This window comes from Pseudochaenichthys georgianus, chromosome 17 (genome assembly GCF_902827115.2).
Source record: "Pseudochaenichthys georgianus chromosome 17, fPseGeo1.2, whole genome shotgun sequence".
Taxonomy (NCBI): domain Eukaryota; kingdom Metazoa; phylum Chordata; class Actinopteri; order Perciformes; family Channichthyidae; genus Pseudochaenichthys; species Pseudochaenichthys georgianus.
Window position 1 is genome coordinate 35961014 of NC_047519.1, and position 23114 is coordinate 35984127.

The 23114-nt window shown below is 43.9% G+C and overlaps 1 protein-coding gene across 3 annotated transcripts; it reads right to left on the reverse strand.

Moving 5' to 3' along the window:
• Positions 1-859: 859 nt before the first annotated feature.
• Positions 860-19026, reverse strand: mpz (myelin protein zero). Of its 3 annotated transcripts, none has more exons than XM_034104071.2 (6): positions 18836-19026; positions 16513-16679; positions 12304-12517; positions 11632-11761; positions 11111-11153; positions 860-3254 (listed from the first exon to the last, which is right to left on the reverse strand). In XM_034104071.2, exons 1-6 carry the CDS (start codon positions 18879-18881, stop codon positions 3243-3245), a joined length of 612 nt encoding a protein of 203 aa, XP_033959962.1. In that variant the 5' UTR covers positions 18882-19026; the 3' UTR covers positions 860-3242. The 3 variants fall into 3 exon arrangements, with proteins under 3 accessions (XP_033959962.1, XP_033959960.1, XP_033959961.1); XM_034104069.2 differs by having other exon boundaries at positions 860-4658; XM_034104070.2 differs by lacking the exon at positions 860-3254 and adding an exon at positions 4676-5564.
• Positions 19027-23114: the final 4088 nt, after the last annotated feature.

Below are 23114 nucleotides of genomic sequence, written 5' to 3' on the forward strand. Positions count from 1 at the left end.
CCAGGTGACCTATTTTTCCTTAACTACAGTCTTAATGCTTTGCTAATCTCTGTTCCTTACTTAACACCGAGACGTGAGTAGTGTTAATATTTTCATCTGCTCTCAACAACAAAGCAAATATGTACACCTCCTAAAGTGTCAATCTTTCTTGTGAAGGTGCTGTAATTACATAAATTATACACATGGTAACTCGCGGCTCCAAAGGATAGCATCGAAAGTGACACGCCATCCTCTCTGAGCAGTTCAGTGGTCATTAAATAAATACTGGTTGCACCGTGAGTCATGCATCTGTCTGAATTTAAAGCAGAGCGTTTCTGAAAAGGTTATGTATTCTCACTGAACCCAGCCTGCCAGTTAAGTCAGAAAAAAATAAGCCTCTCTAAAAATTATACCTCATTTCGTAACCCCGTAAAATGCGAAAAGGTTGTGAATGGTCACCGAGCATTTCTTTTCCGTTCATCGTCATTACTTTTTGGTAGTTGGATAACAAAGGGCATGGTGAGGTGAGACCATTTTTCTCCCCGTGATAAAGCTTTAATGTTTAATATCAAAACGAAATTCCCTTTCGAGTATAAAGAAAAACACCTGGTGGTCAATGTTCAGCTTTCAGTACTCCCTCGTCTAAATTGTTCTTATTGTGTATGCAAATGTCTTTGGATGGCTAATAAGGCCGGTGCTATTCTGTAATGAGTTTTGCTTTCAAGCCGAGTATTTAAATATTTCAAAAGGTGGATATCTAATTTTGGGAAGACTTTCTTCTTTTTAAACGTTCATGAAATGGTGTCTTGGCAGAGACATTCGTGACAGATTTACACAATGCATGGGACTTGGAGCTGAAAGAAAGAAGACTGCAGACATGTTCAGCTTTACTTTGTCTTCTGTTGATAACAGCTGCGCTCGGGCTTTAATTTGTATTTACGTTCTCTTTACAACATACTGTATTATACAGACAGAGTCATCAAAAGTTGTTAGTGGTATGGAGTTATCACAAGCATTAAAACAAATGTAAAAAAACATAAGAAGCTCCAGTCTTTTTAAATAAAGGAAGGTTATTGTGCAATAAGACTAATGCAGTTCTAATACATATAAAACATTTTTAAAAGGCATTTTAATGCGACTTGTCTTATGTCAGGTGTCTGTGTGGCTTTAATGAAAAACATTCTGACTAACCCATGTGACTGGACAGTTAAACAGCGACTAGTGAAACAGATCTCCAGTTATAAATATGTGGATTTTAGCACCTTTTTGCCGTTATGAATTTTAAAGGAGCATTCAAATCTACACTATCCACCCTGCGTATCAAGCATCAGATCGCAATCCATCTTTGGCTCAGGGTTGGGGAAGGAGCACCTTTAAAAGAAAGCTCTGGGGTAAGAGAAGACGATCCGTGGTGATACATATGGATTTGTGGCTTGCCTTAACACGCCTGATAAGTCTCTTCCTCTCATGCTTTCTCCCACAGCAAGCACCCTTCCTCCCCAGCCACATCTGGCTGAATCTGAGGCGAACAGAAACCATTATCCACCCCTCATCTTCTCTCTCGCCTCAAAATAAAACATACACCAGAGAGACAGCCACACAGCACCTTCCATAACACACAAGGTCAGGAATATAGCAACATATTCTATTGAATACATTTCTTCCCTGCCTCGATAAACATGTTCTCCATGTGGTTTCTTGTACACATGGAAACAATGTCTACATGTGCTTTACTTAGGGTGACATACTTGTTTTGCTTATATCAAATCTCACTTTTAAAACTCTTAACGAGACACACATATACATAAAACGCGTCCTATTTGCGACCGAAGGAGAGCTAGCTAGATTATAAGTTCCTCAGAGAGAACTAAAGGTCGATTTCTGCCCGTGTGTTTCTGTCCTTTGCCGGTAAGGGTCAGAGGAGGAGCGTTCTGGCATTCGAACCAGCAGAAACAACACAGTGAAGGAAGGGGAAGAAGGCGGACCGGCAGGGGACATGCCTCGGGGGGAGGTGGCGTTTTGAAGGGCAAGTGAGAGGGCGTTCGTCCATCATTTGGTAAGCCGGAGGGAGGGGAGAGACACGTCCGTCATCAAGTTTAATAAAGAGAAGAGGAAGGACCGAAGAGAGAAGGAAGAGGAGCAGAGCATTGAGCTGGAGGCCTGGCAGTCTGATAAGGAGAGGCTTAAAGAGACGAGTGGATTGTGTCGAGGCCTTTTCTCTGCGCGGGGAAGAATGCGGTGCAGAGTCACTAAAGGCGACAGGAAGAGGAAGAGATAAAGGAAGCCAAAGACGTAAGGACAGAGAGAATGAAACAGGGGGATTGGAGGGAGGAGATGAATCCCAAAGATGGGAGTGGAGATAAAGAGAGAATAACAAAAGGAAGGAAGGCAGCAGAGGAGGCCGGGAGCGAGATGGAGAGAGAGATATCTTGTCACCAGCTAGTGCTAAGATAATTAGCCCTGGGTTGGTGAGGAGAAACGTGCGGGAGGATTAAGTGGACCTAAAATAACTCTGAAAGCGTAGCAGCTGCACCTCTTCCTGGAAAGCCTTTTCGTCAGACTCGGGACACAACCGCCAGCCCTCCGGGTCGTGACGTCATTTCAGGTTGTCAGTCGCCGCCCGTCGAGTCAAAACGGACACAAACAACACTTCTTTCTTTTCTCTACCCCCCTCCCCTGCTGGCTGAAAAATGTGCAGCTGTTACAGTAAGCCCTTACGCTCTTATAGGTCCAGAAATAGCCGCCTTTAGCCAGGGCGGGTGACACGGTGACAACCTCCATTAGCTCAAATGTGAGAGGATTGAATCACCCCGAGCTCCAGGGCTTGAACCTCTATCTACGACCCGGCTGAGAGCAGGAATCATATTCTCTCTCCCGCTATCACACTCCACTCTGTCTCTCTTTTCCCCCATCTGAAGTGCAGAGTGCACTCGCATTGGTGTGTGATTGAGTCGTAAACATTAAGGGGGGGGGGATTCAGGGGGCCTTAAACACAGAGCGATGTCTTTCGGGCTGCTCTTAAGGAAGTTATGTGCGTTGTTAGGCCTTAAACAGTTTTACAGTTCGCCCAATGAGTGCATTCAGGCTCTTTAATCAGCCGTTGTAAAACATTATTTGACACTGGTGCCACTGATGTAGTGGGACTAGTCTTATAGCCAGTGCTGTCTTGAAAGAGAAGAGATAATGGGAAATAATGGGGGTTGCATCAGGCTGGGCAGAAAAGGAGGGCGCAGACTAGAGGAGTGAAGGCAGTCATGGAGAAGTCAGACCTTTATCTACAGGAGGGAGAAAAGAGGAAAAAAAAGAGGGAAGGGAAGTGAAAGAGAAACAGGATGGAGCAGTTAGCATATAAATCAATTCTATAATTTGAATTAACAAGAACATTCACAGTGAAAGGGGAAGAGATGCGATTGGAGAGGGAAAATAATGGAGATCAGCGTCGAGGGGAGAAAGTTAGTTTGATAGGTCGCCTCTGGAAAAAAGCAAATTGGCTTGTCCCCGCAGCTCGGCATTCGTGATGCGTGTCGGACGCACGAGGAGAAAGCTTTTTTCCCGCCGGATAGGATCACAATGAAGGAACCAGAAAGGCAGAACCCGGGGAGCAGCTTTTTTAGATTTTGTTATCAAACCCGGCCGTCGTAGGGTCTCGCTTCAAACGGCATATCTTATGACCTGACGAAAGAAACTGGGGGTGCCGAGTGGCAGAAGAGATGATCACCACATCTCAGATCTCAGTCATCAGCCTGTGACAAGAGCGGATATGATTTGACTCAGGTTGTGAAGTAGCTTTGTGGTTTAACTCTCGTCTTCCCACTCTCTTATCCTCGACGGCCCCTCCCCCCTTGCCCCTCCCCCCTTGCGTCCCTATAGATGAGAGCAACTCCAAAATGAAGGGCCCGCCACTTTCCGGTTAAAAACAAGGAATCGCCGCCAAGCAGTAAACAATCATTTCATCATGCCCAAAAGCTGATGTGTCGTATCAATCAATTTATTCTGTATCGTGTCTGTATTGTACCGTCTTAGTGGTGCCTGATGTATAGTGTTTGAGTGTTAGCCTGCTGCCTGCCACTCGTCCACAGACGGACTGACCGGACATCGATCCAGTATTGATTTCAATTAAACCATAAATCGACGTTGGTCATCGATCTCTAATGAGATTTTTTAATTGTTTGCTGACCATCGTAACTGGGCTCCTGGAAGAAGAAGAAAGGCGCAGTAGGCCTACTATTAATGTTTTTAAGTGTAATTGGCTAAAACAGTTTTCACCCAAAAGAGGGGCGGGGCCTAGAGGGAAAAGTGTTGCTCTCATCTATTGGTTTTTACTTTTTGAAGGTGAGCTGGCCGGCGAGGCGGGAGAGGAAGCCAGGCGGGGCGGAACTCCCTCTCCCCGCCTCACCGGCTAACTTCTCCTCCCCATTTTTCCGGGTCAGCTCCAGATCAATGGTCATCAGCACCCGGCCCTCCTCCCCTCCCCCTCCTCCCCCCACACCCTCTGTCTTTCTGGCTATGGTTCTCTGCGGCTGATGCTTGGGCCTCGCCAGCGACAGGTACACGGGCTGGAGCAGCAGTCGGCCCCAGCCCCTCCCCGTATCCTATTTCTTATCCTTGCGTGACTCCTGCTTCTTCTTTTCCGAGGAGGCCGCCTTCAGCTTGGGGGGGTCGGCGGTAGGCACGGGGCCCTGTGGGGGAGGAGGGAGAGGGGGTCGGGGGGAGAACAGGGGAGGAGAGTCACTTCAGGAGGAAAGGAGCGTGAGGGTAACAGGAGACAGTGAGAGGAGGGGGTGACCAGGTGTCTCTCTGGGTGAGGGACTGCACAGCATGTCGTATCATTTGTCCCGCCTCCCACAGGTTGAGAAAATGTCTTGCATTTGATTGTAGTTTAAATGTCGTCCATGGGATTAGTGCAATATGTCATTGTCCGTAAGTTGTTAACTGTGTACATGAGGCGTAAGTCGTGTGTGTATTTGCTGTTGTCTTTTATTGTGTACTATGTAGTATTATTGCTTTTTAATCTTATATGGAACTGAGTCCAAAACAAATCGTATCGTTTTGTGATCGACATGCAGACAGTCAAACCCTGGCTTTTATCCAATGGCTGTTAAGAAAGCAAACGAGGGCTTTCATCATTAGTTGTGTCGGATATCAATCAAGCAACAAAGTCTGGCAAAGGATTTACAAATTGGTATAGAAGGTGTTTTGTTTTTCATACATAAAATATGTTTAGGTCACTTACTTGCATGGTTTCTAAGGTGTTAATAATATTTATAATGTAGTAGTTGGACATTATCGAAATCTAAACGACCTCTTAGCATCCCAGTAACATGTCCCATTGTCCCGCACAGACATACTCTTTGTCCCACATGTGGACGCCTTGTCACCCGGGGGAGGGGGGAGGGGGTGAGTTAAAGTGGAGAGGATGAGACATGGAGTTAACAGGTGGAGCTGTGTGAAGAGGAGAGAAAAAACCCATTTAGGTGAAGGAGAGGAGAGTCAGATACACAGAGAGAGAGGGAGAGGGTGAGGAGGTAGAGAGACAGTCCTTTTTAGGGGAGGGGGTAGCAAGTGAGGGGGGGTGGTGTCCAGAGCTGTAAGGGGGTGACAAAACAGGTAACCGTGCGTTAGGATGGGACACAGTGGCAGGCAGGCTCCAAAACACCTGTGACAACTGAGTGACCATCCATCACACACACACACACACACACACACACACACACACACACACACACACACACACACACACACACACACACACACACACACACACACACACACACACACACACACACACACACACACACACACACACACACACACACACACACACACACACACACACACACCACACACACACACACACACTATCCTAGATTGGGTCCTTATGGGGCTGCATGATTTGGAAAAAATTGCTAATTGCTATTATTTTTGACTGATATTGTAATTGTGGCATTAATTTAGCAAATTAAGGGGAAATTATCATTTTTAAAACATTACATTATCATTTTAGGACAATCTGTTCCAAACAAGGATTTTTTATTAATTATGTAGAAAGATATTTGTAGGCTGGGACTTTTCTCCACCACCATTCAGATACGTTTATTTCCATACTTTAGCTAAATATTGCGCTTTCTGCAATTTGAATATCGCACTAGTGCATACCAGATTTAGTAACATTTCCATGAATTGTGCAGCTCCAGATTTGACTACTTGTGCTGTTATACGGTAACTTTAAATTCGACTAATTGTTGATGCATTTTCCTCTTATTTTCCCTTCGTGTCGTTCTTATTTCAGTGGGTAATAAAGGTGAGTGTGCAGTCATTAAAGCTTCACTTTAGGTAAAAGTATTATTCAAATGACTATAATTCCGTGTGCAGTTTTGACTTGCAACACAATATAGTCATCAAAAGGCTGTTTACTGATTTAACACTATATCCATAACCTCATCTGCATTATTCAAATCTCTCCTTTGTCATATCTGAATAAAGCTGCTCTTGCTTTAAAGTATGTTTTTTAACCTCTGACGTGTGTCATACTAATGATTATTCTAGTATCTCTTTCACTCGAGTGTTTTTGTACATACATTGTCTAAAGAGATAATTACGTCTTTAGGTCCTTCTTCATGATTCTGCATCTTATTTTGTTGACAATAAACTCGTGTTTTTAACTGGGACACCCATTGTTAACACTTTCTGTCCACTTATACTGGGTCCCTAAAATATTATACATTTGAGACACTTTCTACATAAAATAATAAAACTGCACTTCAATGCATTAAACCCATCACATTTAGAGAGGGGAACTTCCTGTCAAAGTCAAATATTTGCTTACAAACCATACATATGGGATGTTAAACGAATAATTAAAGTTAACAGCCAAATAAAGGGACACTATTGCTGTAGCCTTGCTGCTTTACTGGCTATTTGATATATGTTTAAGTCTCACATTCAGCCTCCATTCATCTACTGTTACTCTGGTGTGATTAACCCATTCTGCACATCGTCTGTTCAATGTCTAAAACGTCTCGAAGAAGAAATATATGAAAGTTAGAGTAGGAAGGAAGTAGAGCTTCAAGAAATCTATGAAAGTTAGAGTAGGAAGGAAGTAGAGCTTCATTTCACAACAGATCCATCAGGAGGAAGTGGACGGATCTGAGATAAGGTCAAGATAACACTTAACTTTACAATAGCTGCATTAGCCTGTGAGATTTTAAAGTATCACAATAAAGCTCACTTAATGCAACGTCTGTGCACTTGTAATACTCTTCTACAGGTTGAACTGCGGGCTGTGGTGAAGAGTTACTTCAGATTACTAGTTTACTCAATCAAGTACTGTACTTAAGTACAATTTGGAGGTACTTGTACTTCTGCTCAACTACATTTCAGAGGTAAATTGTGTACCGTACTTTTCGGACTATAAAGCGCACCTGCATATAAGCCGCAGCAGCTAAATTGTCCGTCTGTCTTGCTCTCGTTCTGTCTCTCGGTTCCACTTTTACTTTGGCGCGCTACCTGTCTCACTCTTTTCCGGCCTCCAGCTTTTCCCGCTTAAAGGTGGCGGGCGCGGACCGGTCATAGAGCCCATAGTGTTAAGGTGGTTAATTTCACCTGTAAAATCCATAGATTTAGGAGGTTCCCTAGTGGCCGTTAGCTGTACGAAAAAATGGGGGGAAAAGTCGCGGTTTACAGTCCGAAAGGTACGGTACTTTTACTCCACTACATTGATTTGATATCTTACAGAAGAACTTAAGTCATTAGCTGCACCTTTACCAGCTTTGATAGTACTTAAATGCATCAATAATTATAAAACATATCATATTATTCTGAAATTGGACAACTTTTACTTTAAGTATATTTTGATGCTAATACTTTTGTACGTTTACTTGAGTAACATTTGGATGCAGGACTTGTGCTTGTAACAGAGTATTCCTACACTCTGGTACTTTAACTTAACTTAGTACTTCTTCCACCTGACGGAAACACATCCTCTGATGCAGGTCAGGTTACTCAACGGTGGAGAAAAGAAACACACTAGGCTGCTTCTAGCTCCCACTAATAACCCCCCACTGATTGCATTAGAAAATGTATTATCTTTAATTATTCTCTGTGCCCAAGCACTCTGATAAGACGCCAATCGAGGCGAGCGCTGCAGCCACGGTGTTGTTACCTTCGATCATACTTACACTCTCTCATACATCATCGTACTGATTAGCATTATGCATTCCACCTTTGTGTTGTTGCTGTATTGCAGAGCTCCCACGCTAATGACGGGGTAAACACACTGCTTAGGAAGGATGCAGAGCCCCCCCCCCCCCCTTGTCACAGCGCTGCACACACACTTCAAAAGGAAATGTGGGTACAGTGGGGAGGCAGATAGGGGGAGGTAAGTGGCTGCGTCCCCCGCTGCATACTAAAGAGAGACAGTGGGGAAGGCAGATTGAGAGGTAGATGAAGAGTGAGAGGTAGTGATTTTTCTGTCCAGAACCGAAGCTGATCAGAGCCCAGAACACCTGAGGAGGGACGGGGGAGAAACTAGAGGGGAGGGGGGAGAGGAGGGGAGGACTGACGGAGAGAGAGAGAGAGAGAGAGAGCAAGTAGAAAGCGGGGGAAATACAGACAGATAGATGTTTCTCATGGTCAGAAAGGGGAGAGGAGGAGGATGCGACTGAAGAGAGGGAGGGAGGGAGGGAGACTGGGGACAGGATGAAAGGAATGTGAATGAGAGAGTGAAGGGAAAGGGGGAGGCAATTGGGGGATGGAAAGAAGAATGGGAGGGGTGTGTGTGTGTGTGTGTGTGTGTGTGTGTGTGTGTGTGTGTGTGTGTGTGTGTGTGTGTGTGCAGATCGATACAGAGTGCACTCAATTATCATTCCAGTACAGTGTGTGTGTGTGTGTGTGTGTGTGTGTGTGTGTGTGTGTGTGTGTGTGTGTGTGTGTGTGTGTGTGTGTGTGTGTGTGTGTGTGTGTGTGTGTGTGTGTGTGTGTGTGTGTGTGTGTGTGTGTGTGTGTGTGTGTGTGTGTGTGTGTGTGTGTGTGTGTGTGTGTGTGTGTGTGTGTGTGTGTGTGTGTGTGTGTGTGTGTGTGTGTGTGTGTGTGTGTGTGTGTGTGTGTGTGGCTGCCGGGTAAACTCCTCTCCCACAACTCCACCTAATGGGGAGTAGCACACACCACAGGGTTCCTTTGTCTCTCTGTCTCCCTCCCTCACTCTCCCCTTGGGAGATTTGTAGTGCAAGCCCAGCAAAGAGCGAGTAACGAACACGCGGAGGCCGATGGAGAATTGCGTCGTGTCAGCAGAGCTTCCTAATAAGGGCTATTTGATCAAACAACCACTTATGAGCGCGGTGTAAACTCCCACGAGCCCCGTGTGTGCGGCGTAGCTACAAGGGAGGAATCAACTAAAGGGAAATCATAAAAAATAAAAGTCAAGAAAGTCTGAGCTCAGATATTTGTCTTCCAAAACCAAGACTTGCAGGAGGAGTAACTGTAAATGACAACATTGTCAAATATTCCAGCGTCCTTTTGGCGGCGAGTTATTTATTCATATGCACTGTCACCCGCCGGAGGCACTTGAGAGCAACTGACTGCAACTCGAGAGTAACCTGACAATCATACGACACTAGAAAAAGAAAGGGGGGGGGGGGTGAGATGAGAAGGAGTGTTGTGATAGGAGGAAGGAGGGGGCTCTCGCAGGTGTCAGGGTTGAGCCACAGGGGCAAGATGGCGTCTTTACATTAGCTTATACCTGCGGCTAAATCACCTTTGATCCAACGCCTCAGACAACACTCGTTTCCAGAGGTGGAAGAAGTACGCAGATCTTAAGTGAAAGTAGAAGTAGGTTACAAGTGAAAGACCTTCGCATCAACATATACTTCAAGTACCAAAAGTAGTCATTGATTGGTCCATTTCAGAATAATCTATCTGATATGTTTTATAATGATCGATCATTAAAGTGTTATCAAAGCTGGTGAAGGTGCAGCTAGTTTGAAACTAACGACTGTGAGGAGACCGTCAACAAGTGCTAATTATATTTCACGACTAAAGGTATTAAATAAACATTGAGTAAAATAACATGATCTACCTCTGACTTGTAGTGGAAAAGAAGTGGAGCAAAAACTTGAAATACTAAGTACAAGTACCTCAAAAGCGTTCTTGAGTACAGTACTTGAGTCAATCTACTTAGTTACTTTCCACCTCTGCTCTCATTTCAAAGGCAGATTTGTGATTCGCGCGGGGGGGGGGGGGGACACACACGCCTTGAAATGAAATCCTATGACTTCCCTTTCTTTCATTATCAGCCGGCAAATGCGTGCAGTCGATTACAATACACCCCCGCACCCCCCCCATTACCACAGAGTAATCAAACACAACTTGCCCCGGTGCCTTGTATTTACAAAGGAATACAAGCCACCAACATGTCTGGTTAATCCACCACTCGAGGCTCTCACACTCCCATGAGGAATAGGAGGAGGAGGGGAAAACAAACCCAAATCCTCGGCGCGCAGCAGCGTAAACCCACTGATAACAACCCAGACCATAACAGGCCCGGAGATTCCCATTTGACTCCCAGTGAGAGAAATCAGCAGCTCAAGCAAATCACAATCCTATTCAGTGCAGCAACAGTAACGCTCGGCCATTTCACAGTAGCAGGTTGCCCTCTGGATGTTTACTCGGCCCCTCTGAGGGAGCTGACGGAGGGTGAGGGCCACCAGAGAGGACGAGGAAGACACTGTTATTAGCGTTCGCCGGGCAGAGTTTGAATGACATTTGTTTGTTGACGTGTTGCTTTGAGGAGGAGCCGGCTAAGTGTGAGGACACGTCTGAGCTCGCACCGGGGGAATGTGATTACGAAGCTGTGCCGTTATGCACTGTCATGTTTGGACGTGTGCTTTTATGTGGCGCCGCGGCAACAGAAAGGGTGAATATTCCTTCTGGCAACACGTTTCCTGAGCCTAACTGACCGCCATTGTAATCGCTCCAAAAAGGACATCATTTGACTATTTAGCGCCGGCATGTGACAGCACGCGGGCTGTTGCATGTGTTGTTGTTTGACTGGGTGTGTTTGTGTGATGGAGCGTGTCAGGAGAGGAGGAGGAGGAGAAAGAGGGGATGGTTTTCGGGAGGACAGAAGGGAACTTGCCTGTCTCGCCTGTGTTCCTTCTCTCTTTTTCTTGCCATGTTTGCTGGAGGAGACAAAAGAAAGACAATGTCAGGACGTCGAATCTATCTCTCCCTCCAGTGGTCGCAGGGCAGCACTGCCTGGCAGCCATCATGAAGAGAGCAGCAACTTCATCTCCTGTCTCTCACACAGCCCCCCAGGTGGGGAAGGCTTAAAGATATCAGGAGATTGGACAGGTACAAAACCGGATGATGGATCCATCATGTTCATGATCTGGTGGATAATCCACTCAGAAGCCTCTGCCTCGCCACTTTTAATCATCTTGCTTTGCAGTACTGTGTTTTTAGATTACATCTCGATGGGAGGTAATTATCCGTCTCTTTCCAGCTCGCTGAGTCCAAATCCAAAAGCTCACACGCCTAATCAAATCTATGTGGTGGCCTGGCAGCTACGCCCGCTTGGCCACGCAGGTGTCGGTGCCAGGGATGGGCTCCGGCCTCTCTTCCAGCCCCTGGCAGCAGAACCCCCCCGCTGACACTGACCTGACGCTGAGGCTGAAGACTCGACGCGCCACCAGGAACCTCATCAGGTAGTAGATGACCACGATGAGCACCAGCAGGCCCAGCACCACCCCGATGATGGCGCCCGTGATCACTCCAGCCTGGATGGGAACTGTGGGTAGAAGGGAGGTTTGAAGAGAGGGCAGAGCATGTGAGGATACAAGGGAAGGATAGTGGCAGAAGAAGGGCGAGACGAACGATCGGAGAAACAGTAAACAAGAGCAGGAGAGGAAGAAACAAAGCAAGAAGGAGAGATGGAAGTAGAGGAGAGCAAAGGTAGAATGAAGGTTGAAGGGAAGGAGATAAGGTAGAATAGAGGTGAGAGCAGGGGTACAGGAAGTATGGGGGGAGGGATGGAAAAGGGTGAAAGAAGTGAGAGGGAGGCAGTGATAGCAATCTCAAATAAAGAACATTGTAATTGATTTCATTTGAGGGGAGGGGAGGCGCGAGGAAGGGATCTGAGGTCATCACTTCGAGTCTGATGCTCGACGCAAATTGAGATTAGAATCCAGAGTTTGGAACGATTATAACAACAACTGAAAACAGTGGGCTTTCGATGAAGACATGTCGCCCGCCATATGGGCTCGGAGGAGGGCTGCAGATCAGACACGTGACTTTAGACTTTACATCCTGGGGGATTTCCGTTTGCCTCACCGGTCTCAAACACCAGCAGCCGCACGCTGGAGGGACGGCCCACGATGTCGGGGGGGTTCTTGGCGTCGCAGGTGAAGGTGCCGTTGTCGTTGTAGTCCAGGTTCTTGATCAGGATGGAGCCGTCACGTTTGCCCGGGTTGCCCACGAACTCCACGCGGTCCCTGAAGGGGCCCTTGTTGTCCACATAGGCCTGCCCACTGGTGTAGTGGAAGATCTGGAGAGGACATAGAGCAGGGGTGTCAAACTCAAGGCCCGGGGGCCACATTCGGCCCGCGACTTCATTTTATGTGGCCCCACAAGAGCTTGCAAAGAATATAATATGTTTAGTATACGGTTACATGCTACAGAAGCACGTTGCCCATAAACTACATGTCCCACAATGCATCCCACTTTTTTCTCAGAATTTGCCTTTTTTTCTTCAAAATATACATTTTTTCATAGAATTCCTTTTTCTCAGAATTAGATTTTTATTTCAAAATGTCACTTCTATTTCTTTTTTCTCCAGAATTTGGCTTTTCTTTTTAAATCATTTTGGGACATACGCACTGAAGAGACTTGCCTTAGACTTCTGCTTTCAGACGTAGTTAATTATGAAGTTATTACCCTATCCGATGATAATCCAATGCAGAGGCAATGATGTAATATAATACATTATTTTATATTTATGATATATTTATATGTACTTTTATATAGTCTTAAAGTTACGACCGGCCCTTTGAGTGCAACCATAATGCTGATGTGGCCCGCGATGAAATTGAGTTTGACACCCCTGACATAGAGGATGGTGTACCGTAAATGAGTCAATTCAAATGTATGTATATAGCCCAATGTCACACATCACAAATCAACAAGCGTGAATGATAATATAGTAAAGATACATGGGAAAATACCAAAACACAATGACACAAAAACAGTTAGAATACAATCATTACAATTCCTTAATTGAAAGCTCCATGAGGATGTTTAAAATGGAGTTTAAAACCAGTCCTAACTGTTCGAACGGTACGAAGAGGAAAGGAGAGGATGGTTATTAAAACATGCGTCTTCAAGAGGATGCATTGTGCTTATTTTCAGGTTCATATTTGTATTTGATGTCTCTCCTGTGACATGTCTCCTTCAAATCAAATCAGATCACATTTAAAACCTCTTCCAGTTTACATTTAGATTAGCGCTCTGCTGAGAGGTCCTATCTGTCTTGTTAGGAGCTAACGGCAGGTTTCTAACGGTGTCTGCCTTTCGCTCGGTGCGGCTGAAACACTAAAGAATAGTGCAGAGTGAAACAAAGCAGTCCCCTTGCATGCTGGGAAAAAAGCAATGAACTGTAAGAAGTTAAAACACTCCGAGATAATTATCTGTGACTCTGAGAGCAAAAGCTTTTACAGTACAACCGCTTCATCGATTCTAAAGTATTGATCTAAAAGTAAAAAGTTTGCATGTTTTGGTTTTCTATGAAACATAGATGCATTTCTTAAAGTAAGGTATTTACAAAAGTGTTGTTTTAGTGTGAAACCAACAGCTCCAGATTCAAGCTGGGTTCGATGCCAAGCCCCACCAATATATCATTTCAGTAAAAAGCCACATTTAATTGGTAGATAACAGACAACTAAAAGCGAATTGATTTTGGGGGAGTCTGAATGGAGGCGTACGGCTGGGGTAAGTGAGGGGAAGCATGCCCTAGACTCTGAGGTCAAGGTCAACATTAGCTGACATTTTAGTAAATGAATCAATAACATGTTCACGTCTGTCTGAAGGTTCGAGGCCTGTGGAAAAAGGCTCTATGAATTATCCACGGCCTCTCGACATGATACGAACATGTCAGAAATCAAATGCGACATTTCAAAAATGCTCCGAGAAAAACAGACAGACATATGAAACTGTAAATCTGTCCGGGCGGCCGCAGAGACGAGCGACAACCGATAAGCAGGAGGAAGACGAGAAATCTAGTTTCAAAGTGAGGGCACTGCGGGAGACGGATGAAAGCGAAGGAGGTGAGGGGAGGAGATAATGAGAGAGGAGAGGAGGGACAAAGGAGGCGAGGCTGGGGAGGAGGAGATTAAGGGAGGTGGACAGAGGGAGATAGAGAGATGAGAAAGATGGCAGGACGATAAGGGCAGGGAGAGGAAGGTGAGGATTAAAAAGTTTCTGCGCCTGTTGTCCCCTCACGTCAGGGCGCATTGAATATCACTCGAGTGTGTGATGGAATTGCAGACTCGGTCCTGTAGTTGTCGGATTAAAGCAGGATTCCTTTTTGATGATTTGCAAGTATCCTGCTCTGCGAGAGCGCTCTTAAAATACTCAGAAATCCACCAATACTGAAGCAAAAGTCGGATCAGCCGCGTTTCAATTCATCCTGATATTAATTCAAGTTTTCAAGTGATTGCACATTAATCACATATATATATATAGTTTAGAGGACTTCACTCAGAAACCATGCCCTGTGACATCGCCCCACCCCCATCCTCTGACGAGTGTCTGTTCCTCTTCGTGCCTGGTAGAGGCGGAGATGGAGAAAACAAAAAAGTCTTTGGGCAGAAGACTCGGCCATTGTTGGAGAGTCGACATTTCTGATGTTTTTGCTTTTTCGTCTTGAATATCTATTTGCAGCTTTTTGATTTTGAAACACACCATTTAGGAACATGAGGGAAGATGAAGGGACTCTCTTTCATTTCCTCTTAATAGCAATTTCTTTGTTCTCAAAATCTGCCTCTTTAGCAAATAAATGCTCCACTTTGTCTGCCATCTCATCACTAACTCATCAGTGTGCTGTTTGGCTTTGAGAAGGAAGTCGAAAGTGAACAGTGTCGGACAGTAACTCAGTATATTTACTAAATACTGTAACTAACTACGAATGTATGTTTGTTTTTTTTCCTTTTTTTTGTTTTTCTTGTGTCTCTTTTTATATTAATTTTTTAATTTATTTATTTTCATTTATTTGTTCTGTCTTTGTATACATGTATGTATGTAGGTAGGTACGTGTATGTATGTGCATGTGTACATGTGGGTATACATATGAGTATATGGGTACAAGTATTACTGTTACTATTCTTTATTCCGTTATCTATACATTTTCTTTTAATATTATCTTCTATATTACTTTACTTTTAGCTATACAGGTATCTATCTTATTTATTTAGTTAGTTATTTATTTTACTAGCTAGGACCGGGAGGGAGGGAAAGGGGAAAAAATAAATAAAATATTGACTGTATAAATGTAAACTCATTGTGACTGACTCAATAAAAAAAAAGTAAAAAAATACTGTAATTAGGTACACTTTTGAGGTACTACATTTTAAGAGGACACATTGTAGTTTTGTTACAGATTCAAATTAACTTGACCAAGTATTTGTTTTTTGTACTTTAACTATATATTTTGAAGGCAGGACTTATACTAGTATTTTTTACCGTGTGGTTTTACTACTATGACTAAAACACAGTACTTCTTCTACCTCTCAGTGATCAGAGCTTTGCTGCAGAGCCCAGCGGCCTGTGGCGACTGAATGCAGATGTGTGCATTACAGTGGATTGAGCTGTAAAACCAGAACAATGAGCCTAAAAATGAATCCCTTTGAAGCTCACCTTAAATCTGTCCCATGACAATCTCATAAGAGGCAGCTTTAAAGTGGGTGTGACTAATTGTAATTGCTTTAAAGGTTGTTTCTCTGTTTGTTAACCTGTCGATAAGCACCAATTATCGTATGTTGCACTACTGGAGGAGCATGTGACCTACGTTTTTAATTGCCATATCTACACTGTAGCTAATGTACAAATCCAGACTAAACCACCAGACAAAGGGACAGTTCGTCCCACAGGCCATAAGACTGTTAAACACCTGAACTTTTGAAAGAACATCCATAACATTCATCTGTTTGCAACTTATATCAATACTCCAATGACTTGTATATAAACTATTCTGCACTATTCCTATTAGATTCTATTTTTATTTTATTTACTTGCACTATTATCTGTTTTATTGTGTTGCACTGTTGGAGTGTGACCTAAGAATGTCATTGTCATAACTACACTGTAGCTATATGTACACATGACAATGAAAGCCTTGAACCTTGTACCTTGAAATGACAATAAAGCCTTGCAACTTGAAACAATGAGCAGACTACAGTGTGTGTGTGTGTGTGTGTGTGTGTGTGTGTGTGTGTGTGTGTGTGTGTGTGTGTGTGTGTGTGTGTGTGTGTGTGTGTGTGTGTGTCTCACAGAGATGCTGTCACGGGATCCGTCCGGTCTGTACGTCCAGGAGAAGGTGACGTCATCGGAGGTGCCGCGCCATGAGAAGAAGGAGCAGGAGAGGTGGACGTCGGAGCCCAGCAGGGCGTGGCGCTCCCAGCCGGTGTAGATCGATATGGCCTCCGTCTGCTCGGGCACTGGAGACACATAACATCAGGATTCATCAGTGGCGGTTCTAGACCAATTATACTGTGGGGGCTGGGGTTAGTTATTTCATGAGAGGGTACAATAAAAGCGGGATAAAAAGACAGACAGTATCAAGTAATTGTGTAAAATAAACATAAAATACAGTAATTGGTATTTGTTTTTGTAAATATATTAGTTTTAGTACATTTAAGTTACAGTCCTTTGTTTCAGTAGTTTTTTTCATTTGTTTTAGTAACTTTAAGTGACAATTTAATTACAAAACATAAACAGTATTTGCTTTTATATAAGGTCATGAACAGTTTAATCTCCACTGTACATCGGGGTCTCTGATTTGATTTAGTTCCAATAAATCGTAATATTGGTTTTTTTGGAGGGTCAGTGCTACGGGGGCACTGGCCCCTGTTTCCCCCCCCTAGAACCGCCCCTGGGATTCATCCACAAACATCACCACGAGGCAAAGGATTCAGGGAGAGCAACATGTTTTGGGTTTAAAACATAGTCCACAATCGGCAGCAGAATGTGATCAGAATTTCTTCCTGCTACACTTTTTTTTTTAGTTGAGAGCAAATTGTGAAGATATATGAATCATTCATGCAGAATTGGCTACATGAGTGGAAATTAAAAAACATTAAAATAGTACAAACTTTGAAGGCCTTCATCTTATAATTGCAATTCAGTAACCGTCTTCAGTTTATGTTAAATCTTTGGGTTAGTATTTGGAGAAGAAATACAAAAATATATAATTGGAAAACTAAGAATACCCTCCGTTCAACTATGTATAAAAGTCATTCTATTTTCCGGATCAATTTGACTGATTTTTGTTCTATTATACTTTTAATCAAAATATGCTTAGTTTTCTCCGTAATTCACTACATTTCTGACCATTTTTCAACTCCTACCCTAACCACGAGGCACACAAAGCACAACTCACATGACCTTTCTCTCTGAAATCTTTTAAATCAGATACTCAGCTATGCACCAACACACACACACTGTTAAACTGCACATTTAGAGGTGTCAGATCCACCATCGATTCAGACAAGCACTCAGTAAATATGTGGATTAACACTGGAATATTAGTGCTAGTCCCTCAAAGTCAAAGGGGAACATCATGTTTCCATTAATATGGATTGCGTTGGCTTAATCATTTGCACTGTTTATGCTCGAATAATATCTACTGATCGATGTTCATTTGGTTCTGGCTGCAGAATCAATATTTTACTTCCCTCAAAAATGCACTCAGCATCTCAAGCAACCGCCGCAGCCTCTGCAACCGCCGCAACAACATCATCTTCCTGTTGTTCAGTTTCACTTACAGCCGTGAGTCACCGTATTCTCACGGCTTCATTAACACACATGCCCATAAGTGTCGCAGAGCTTCATGCTTTCTCTTCTTTAATCACCCGGAGGGTAAAGTTCACAGCGGTTAATGCAACAGTGAACACGGTCAGCGCAGAAAACGAGTCGATGAACTCACGCTTGACATTTTCAATTACAATTCTGACAAAAACTGCAAATATGTGACAGGCGGGGAGCGCAGAGAGCCTCAAGAACTCAAGCCTCCATTTGAAAGTCATAATATTGCTTTTGAGGCACCTGCAATTATAAGAGGAGCACACCGGGACAGTGCCGGGTCATCGAGTATAACACCAGAGAATGCCTTAATCAAATAAACAGATCAATGTTAAAGATATTAGTTCAATACGCTTTGAGTTTTAACCGCGTGAATAGTTCAATCGATGAATCCCTACTGCACTGGAAAAACTTAAATGTTGACTTTATTTAAATGTATGTCAACAAGTTTCACATTACTAGGTTGGTTGAAAGCAATAATATTAAGTTGAACATTATGTTTTCTTTGAACTTAAAAGTATTGCTTTCAACTAACCTAATACAGTTAAGTGAAATCTGTTGACATAATACATTCAATTAAAGTTGAGTTTTTTCAGTGCAAGCCTTTTGACCCTATTCTTTTCAAATATATCATCAGTTCTCAGGTTAGCGCTGAAGAAGAAAGCACCGCACATTCAACCCCACGTCAGATGTAAGATCATTTCACCATCTTCCTCGACAAAAGCTGTAACTCTCTGGCGTCTTCCACTCAAAAAATAAAGCAAGAACAAGTTCAATATTTTCTTTCTTTTACCTATTCCCAGGAGGAGAACGGACGCCAGCGCCACAAACGTCAGCATGGTTTCAGGCTTCAGGAGAGACTGGTGCTGCAGAACAGAAGTCTGTCGAGGAAGAGGCGGGCAGGCGAGTGGAAGGAGGAGAAAGACAGACAGAAAGTGGAGGGGTCAGGACGCCAGGACACGGGTCTTCAAAACAGGACAACAACAGGAAACCCACTGTCCCCTGGTTTATACCCAACCACACCCCTCAGCCCGGCCCATTCCTCCTCTCCACACCCCCCCCCCCCCCTAACTCCCCCCCCTCCTGTGAACCTCCCTCATCGAGACACACATCATCTTGTCAAGTGGCAGACAAAACGAAGGCGAGAGGCACCTGTAGCTGGTCAATTAGGTAGGTAAACAATGGGCTCCTTGGGGCGAATTTGCAAAAAACTCTGAAGCATCACGCCATCATGAATGAAATGTGTTAGATTACACCCTCTGTGATGTGAGAGGGAATGCTAATCAACACTCAGCATGGAGGCGCTGACAGGAAATCAAGACCATCTGTAGAGCTGTGTGTGATCAGTGCTCATATGTAAATATCACATGTGTGTTTACAGTGAGGGAGGAGGAGGGGGGGATCCTGCAGCGAGGTCAGACCAGTGCTCCCCCCCCGCCCTCACCTCTCCTCTTCGTGCACTTTCACCGGGTCTGACTCCAGCGGCCCTGAAACAAAGCCCCGACTCTTTTGCTCCCCGTCCTCCCTCTCTTCAGATTCCTGTCCTTTGCTGACGTCTAGCACTCGGAGACAATGGAGAGAGGGGGGGCACTGACCAAACTGTCAATGGCGCTTTCTTCCACCCTTGCCTGGTTTTAATGCTTCTGCCCAAGACAAAGCTTCGTATTCAAAAAACGGAGAGCGCCCTCGTTTCCAGTAACACAGACAGCGACAGAGTGGGACCTGCTATATATAGATGGGTTGATATGAGGACACACGGACAAGAGACTGAGGCAGATACAGAAGCAGGACATGAGGAGAAACATTGGAGAAAGAGCAGACGCGTTCGAGTGGAATTTCTGCAAAATATCTTCATTTTTTTTTTAAAAGGCCTCATTCCATCATTTTGTCACATGTCATAAATATGCATAAATTTAGCCGCTGGCGTATACTAGTGGATGCATGCACAAATGATTGGTCTGCGGTGCTCCTCCAGCTTCAGGAAGCACGTTTAAAGTATATCATGATCCGACTCCTTCTGCCCCCGTTGGGAACTGAATATGAGGGGAAATATAAGGTGTTTTCACTCGTAACAAGTAACAAAATCTGCGAATAGAACAAGTGAAAATTCGCTTGGTAAGATTTCTTGCAATAAGATGTGATATTTAGATAAATCAGATGTACTTGTCTTATTTTGCACTATATTTTTCCAGAATAAGGAAATGTTTTTGTTACAAAATAAGCCACAAATGTTCTGTTTTCTGATGTTATCTGGATTTCTTCGAATAAACATTGAAAAAAGAGTCTTTGCCTGAACAAGATACTCAAGATGCATTCAAACAAGACCCTATGTCACTGCATTGTTACTTCTTAGGTTATTAAAGTAAGAAAATTATGAAAACAAGGTATTAGTAAGGAAAATTAGCTTTCTTGAAATAAGATGTTGAAATTAACTTATTTTTGAACTATATTTGACCAGAATAAGGAAATGTTGTGTTACAAAATAAGCTAACTAAATGTTAGTTGGTGATTTTCCAATAAACGTGTAAAAAAACAAATACGTTTTTTTTAAATATTTAACGTTTTCAAGTGTCTTTCCCTTTATAAAGGGACGTAAGATGCATACAAACCACCCTTCGTCTCATTGTTCTTAAGTTACCTGTCTCAAGTGTAAAGAAATGTCTGACTAGATATTAGACTACAAATACTTGGCAATAATTGTTCCAGTTTTTGTATAGAGGAAGGACTTGACAAGGTTGTCCACTTCATCCTCTTCCTTGTCATTTTGTTGAGGCTCCTCATCCAGGTTTCCTCTGCTGGATCTCCTCTTGGCCGAGACGGCAGCAGAGCATTTAGCGCCAGATTGACTTTTGCTTACATTTGAGACCGCGGCATAAATTCTTGCCACTTGTGAAATATTGCAACCACTCATTCATCTTAACACCCCAAATACCCCTGCTGACGGATCAGCTGAACAAAATGGACCATCTGCCAACTTGTTGGCGCCATCAACTGTCTAAGCTTTGGCTTGAACGTCTAAATCGCGACATCCTTAACAATTATGGCAGATCCTGCCTTCAGGCCCCGGAGAAACAGGGGGATTCTTTATGAGCCTGGCAGGTGCGGAGCGTGGCAGCCGACCAAACTCGTCAGCGCCGAGTGACGGTGGCAGCGGCAATGGCTCAGCTTGGCAGGCAGAAAGTGTATCACATATAGAGCGAAGGCCCCGTCCCTTCGGCTGGCAGCCGTGCAGCACACTAATGCAGGAGAGGGAGAGCTTATCGGCAGCTAAATTATACAGAGAGGAGGTAAGAGAGAGAGCTAGCGGTAAGAAACGGACAGAGAAAACACGATCCAGAGCCATTTAGAGATTGTTGCTAAATTATTCATCAGTCGTCAGCTGCACTTTAGTGATATTGGGGTGGACAAGGCTTCATATCAATTGGTGTTATTAGAGTTGGATGAATACGCAAATTACCCCCGGCTTCAGCCACGGCGAGAATTAAACCGTCTTAACTGTCAGCCCATGTAACTAATCAGGCTTGTATTTGCGGGTTGAAACAGTGGACTCGGTAGAATTTTGTGAGGGCACGTCATTAGACACCCGTATAATGTACAGAGCATTTTCCCTTGTGATATTGTACTTTTTTTAATGTAGAATTATTTCCAATGGCAGGAGAGAGAAAAACAAACATTGAAAAGACCGGGGATAATCCGTCTGGGAAAGAGTCCCGAGCTGTAGATGCTAGGCACTCTTGTCTAATTTGTCTGCAATGTTGGGTATGTTTGTCACAGAGCAGGTGATCACACGGCAGGCTGGCAGATGTGCAGCGGGAGAGTCTTTATCAGGGCTTCTGTGAATGGAGAGCGTCTTTAAGATAGGACTGGAGGGTTTATCGCCGGGTTAATCTGCGGAAAACTAAAAGACATAGAAGAAATACACGCCACAGGCTGGTTCACACCAAGGTCAAAAGACTAATGACCGTGGACAATGATCCGATGCAGAGCTCTGCTGTCTGACCCCCTTAAGCACAAGCCTCTCAGTGTGGGCCAAGTGGAAGCAGTGACAAGTGGCACAACAAACTACCCTCGCCAATCATAAACCAATCATCAAGTGTTCTCGGCAAACGACTCCAAGGCTCACAGTTTGGCTGCAGGGGTGGATAATCAAGCGAACGTTTCCCATAACCAAATAAGGCAAATGAGCCATGGCGAGCAATTGGCCAGAAAACTGTCAAAAGTTAGTGCTAGGAGGCAGGATTCAGTACAGCAGTGTGGTTCTCATAGGACACCAGTGGCAAAGCCTGATGACTCAAAATGAGATCTGGAGGAGGATACTGCAGCTACAAATGACTAGACATGGTTTGTATACCTTATTTTTAAGCATTTAGTGCAGAGATCCCCAACCAGATACGTCTGCCGTTGCTTACGAGCAGATGGAGGGATTGTAGAGTAGCTTGAAGTCTGTCAAAAATGTAAATGTTGACTCAGTGTGAACATGATGTAAAACGAATATGTGTGTGAAAAATAGTGCAAGGAAATACAAACACTTGGATAAAGGGAACCGGTAGTTTAACTAGGCATGTTAAAGTGGAACACGAGGAACATATGACATTGTTGTTTTAAAAGTACCAGATAAACCTTTAAAGAGTCCTCTCCTGCTGATGTTCAGGTGTATATCAGTATGTAGTGTCTCTACTTTAAAGAGTCCTTTCCTGCTGATGTTCAGGTGTATATGAGTATGTAGTGTCCCTACTTTAAAGAGTCCTCTCCTGCTGATGTTCAGGTGTATATCAGTATGTAGTGTCCTCTACTTTAAAGAGTCCTTTCCTGCTGATGTTCAGGTGTATATGAGTATGTAGTGTCCCTACTTTAAAGAGTCCTCTCCTGCTGATGTTCAGGTGTATATCAGTATGTAGTGTCTCTACTTTAAAGAGTCCTTTCCTGCTGATGTTCAGGTGTATATGAGTATGTAGTGTCCCTACTTTAAAGAGTCCTCTCCTGCTGATGTTCAGGTGTATAATCAGTATGTAGTGTCTCTACTTTAAGAGTCCTTTCCTGCTGATGTTTCAGGTGTATATCAGTATGTAGTG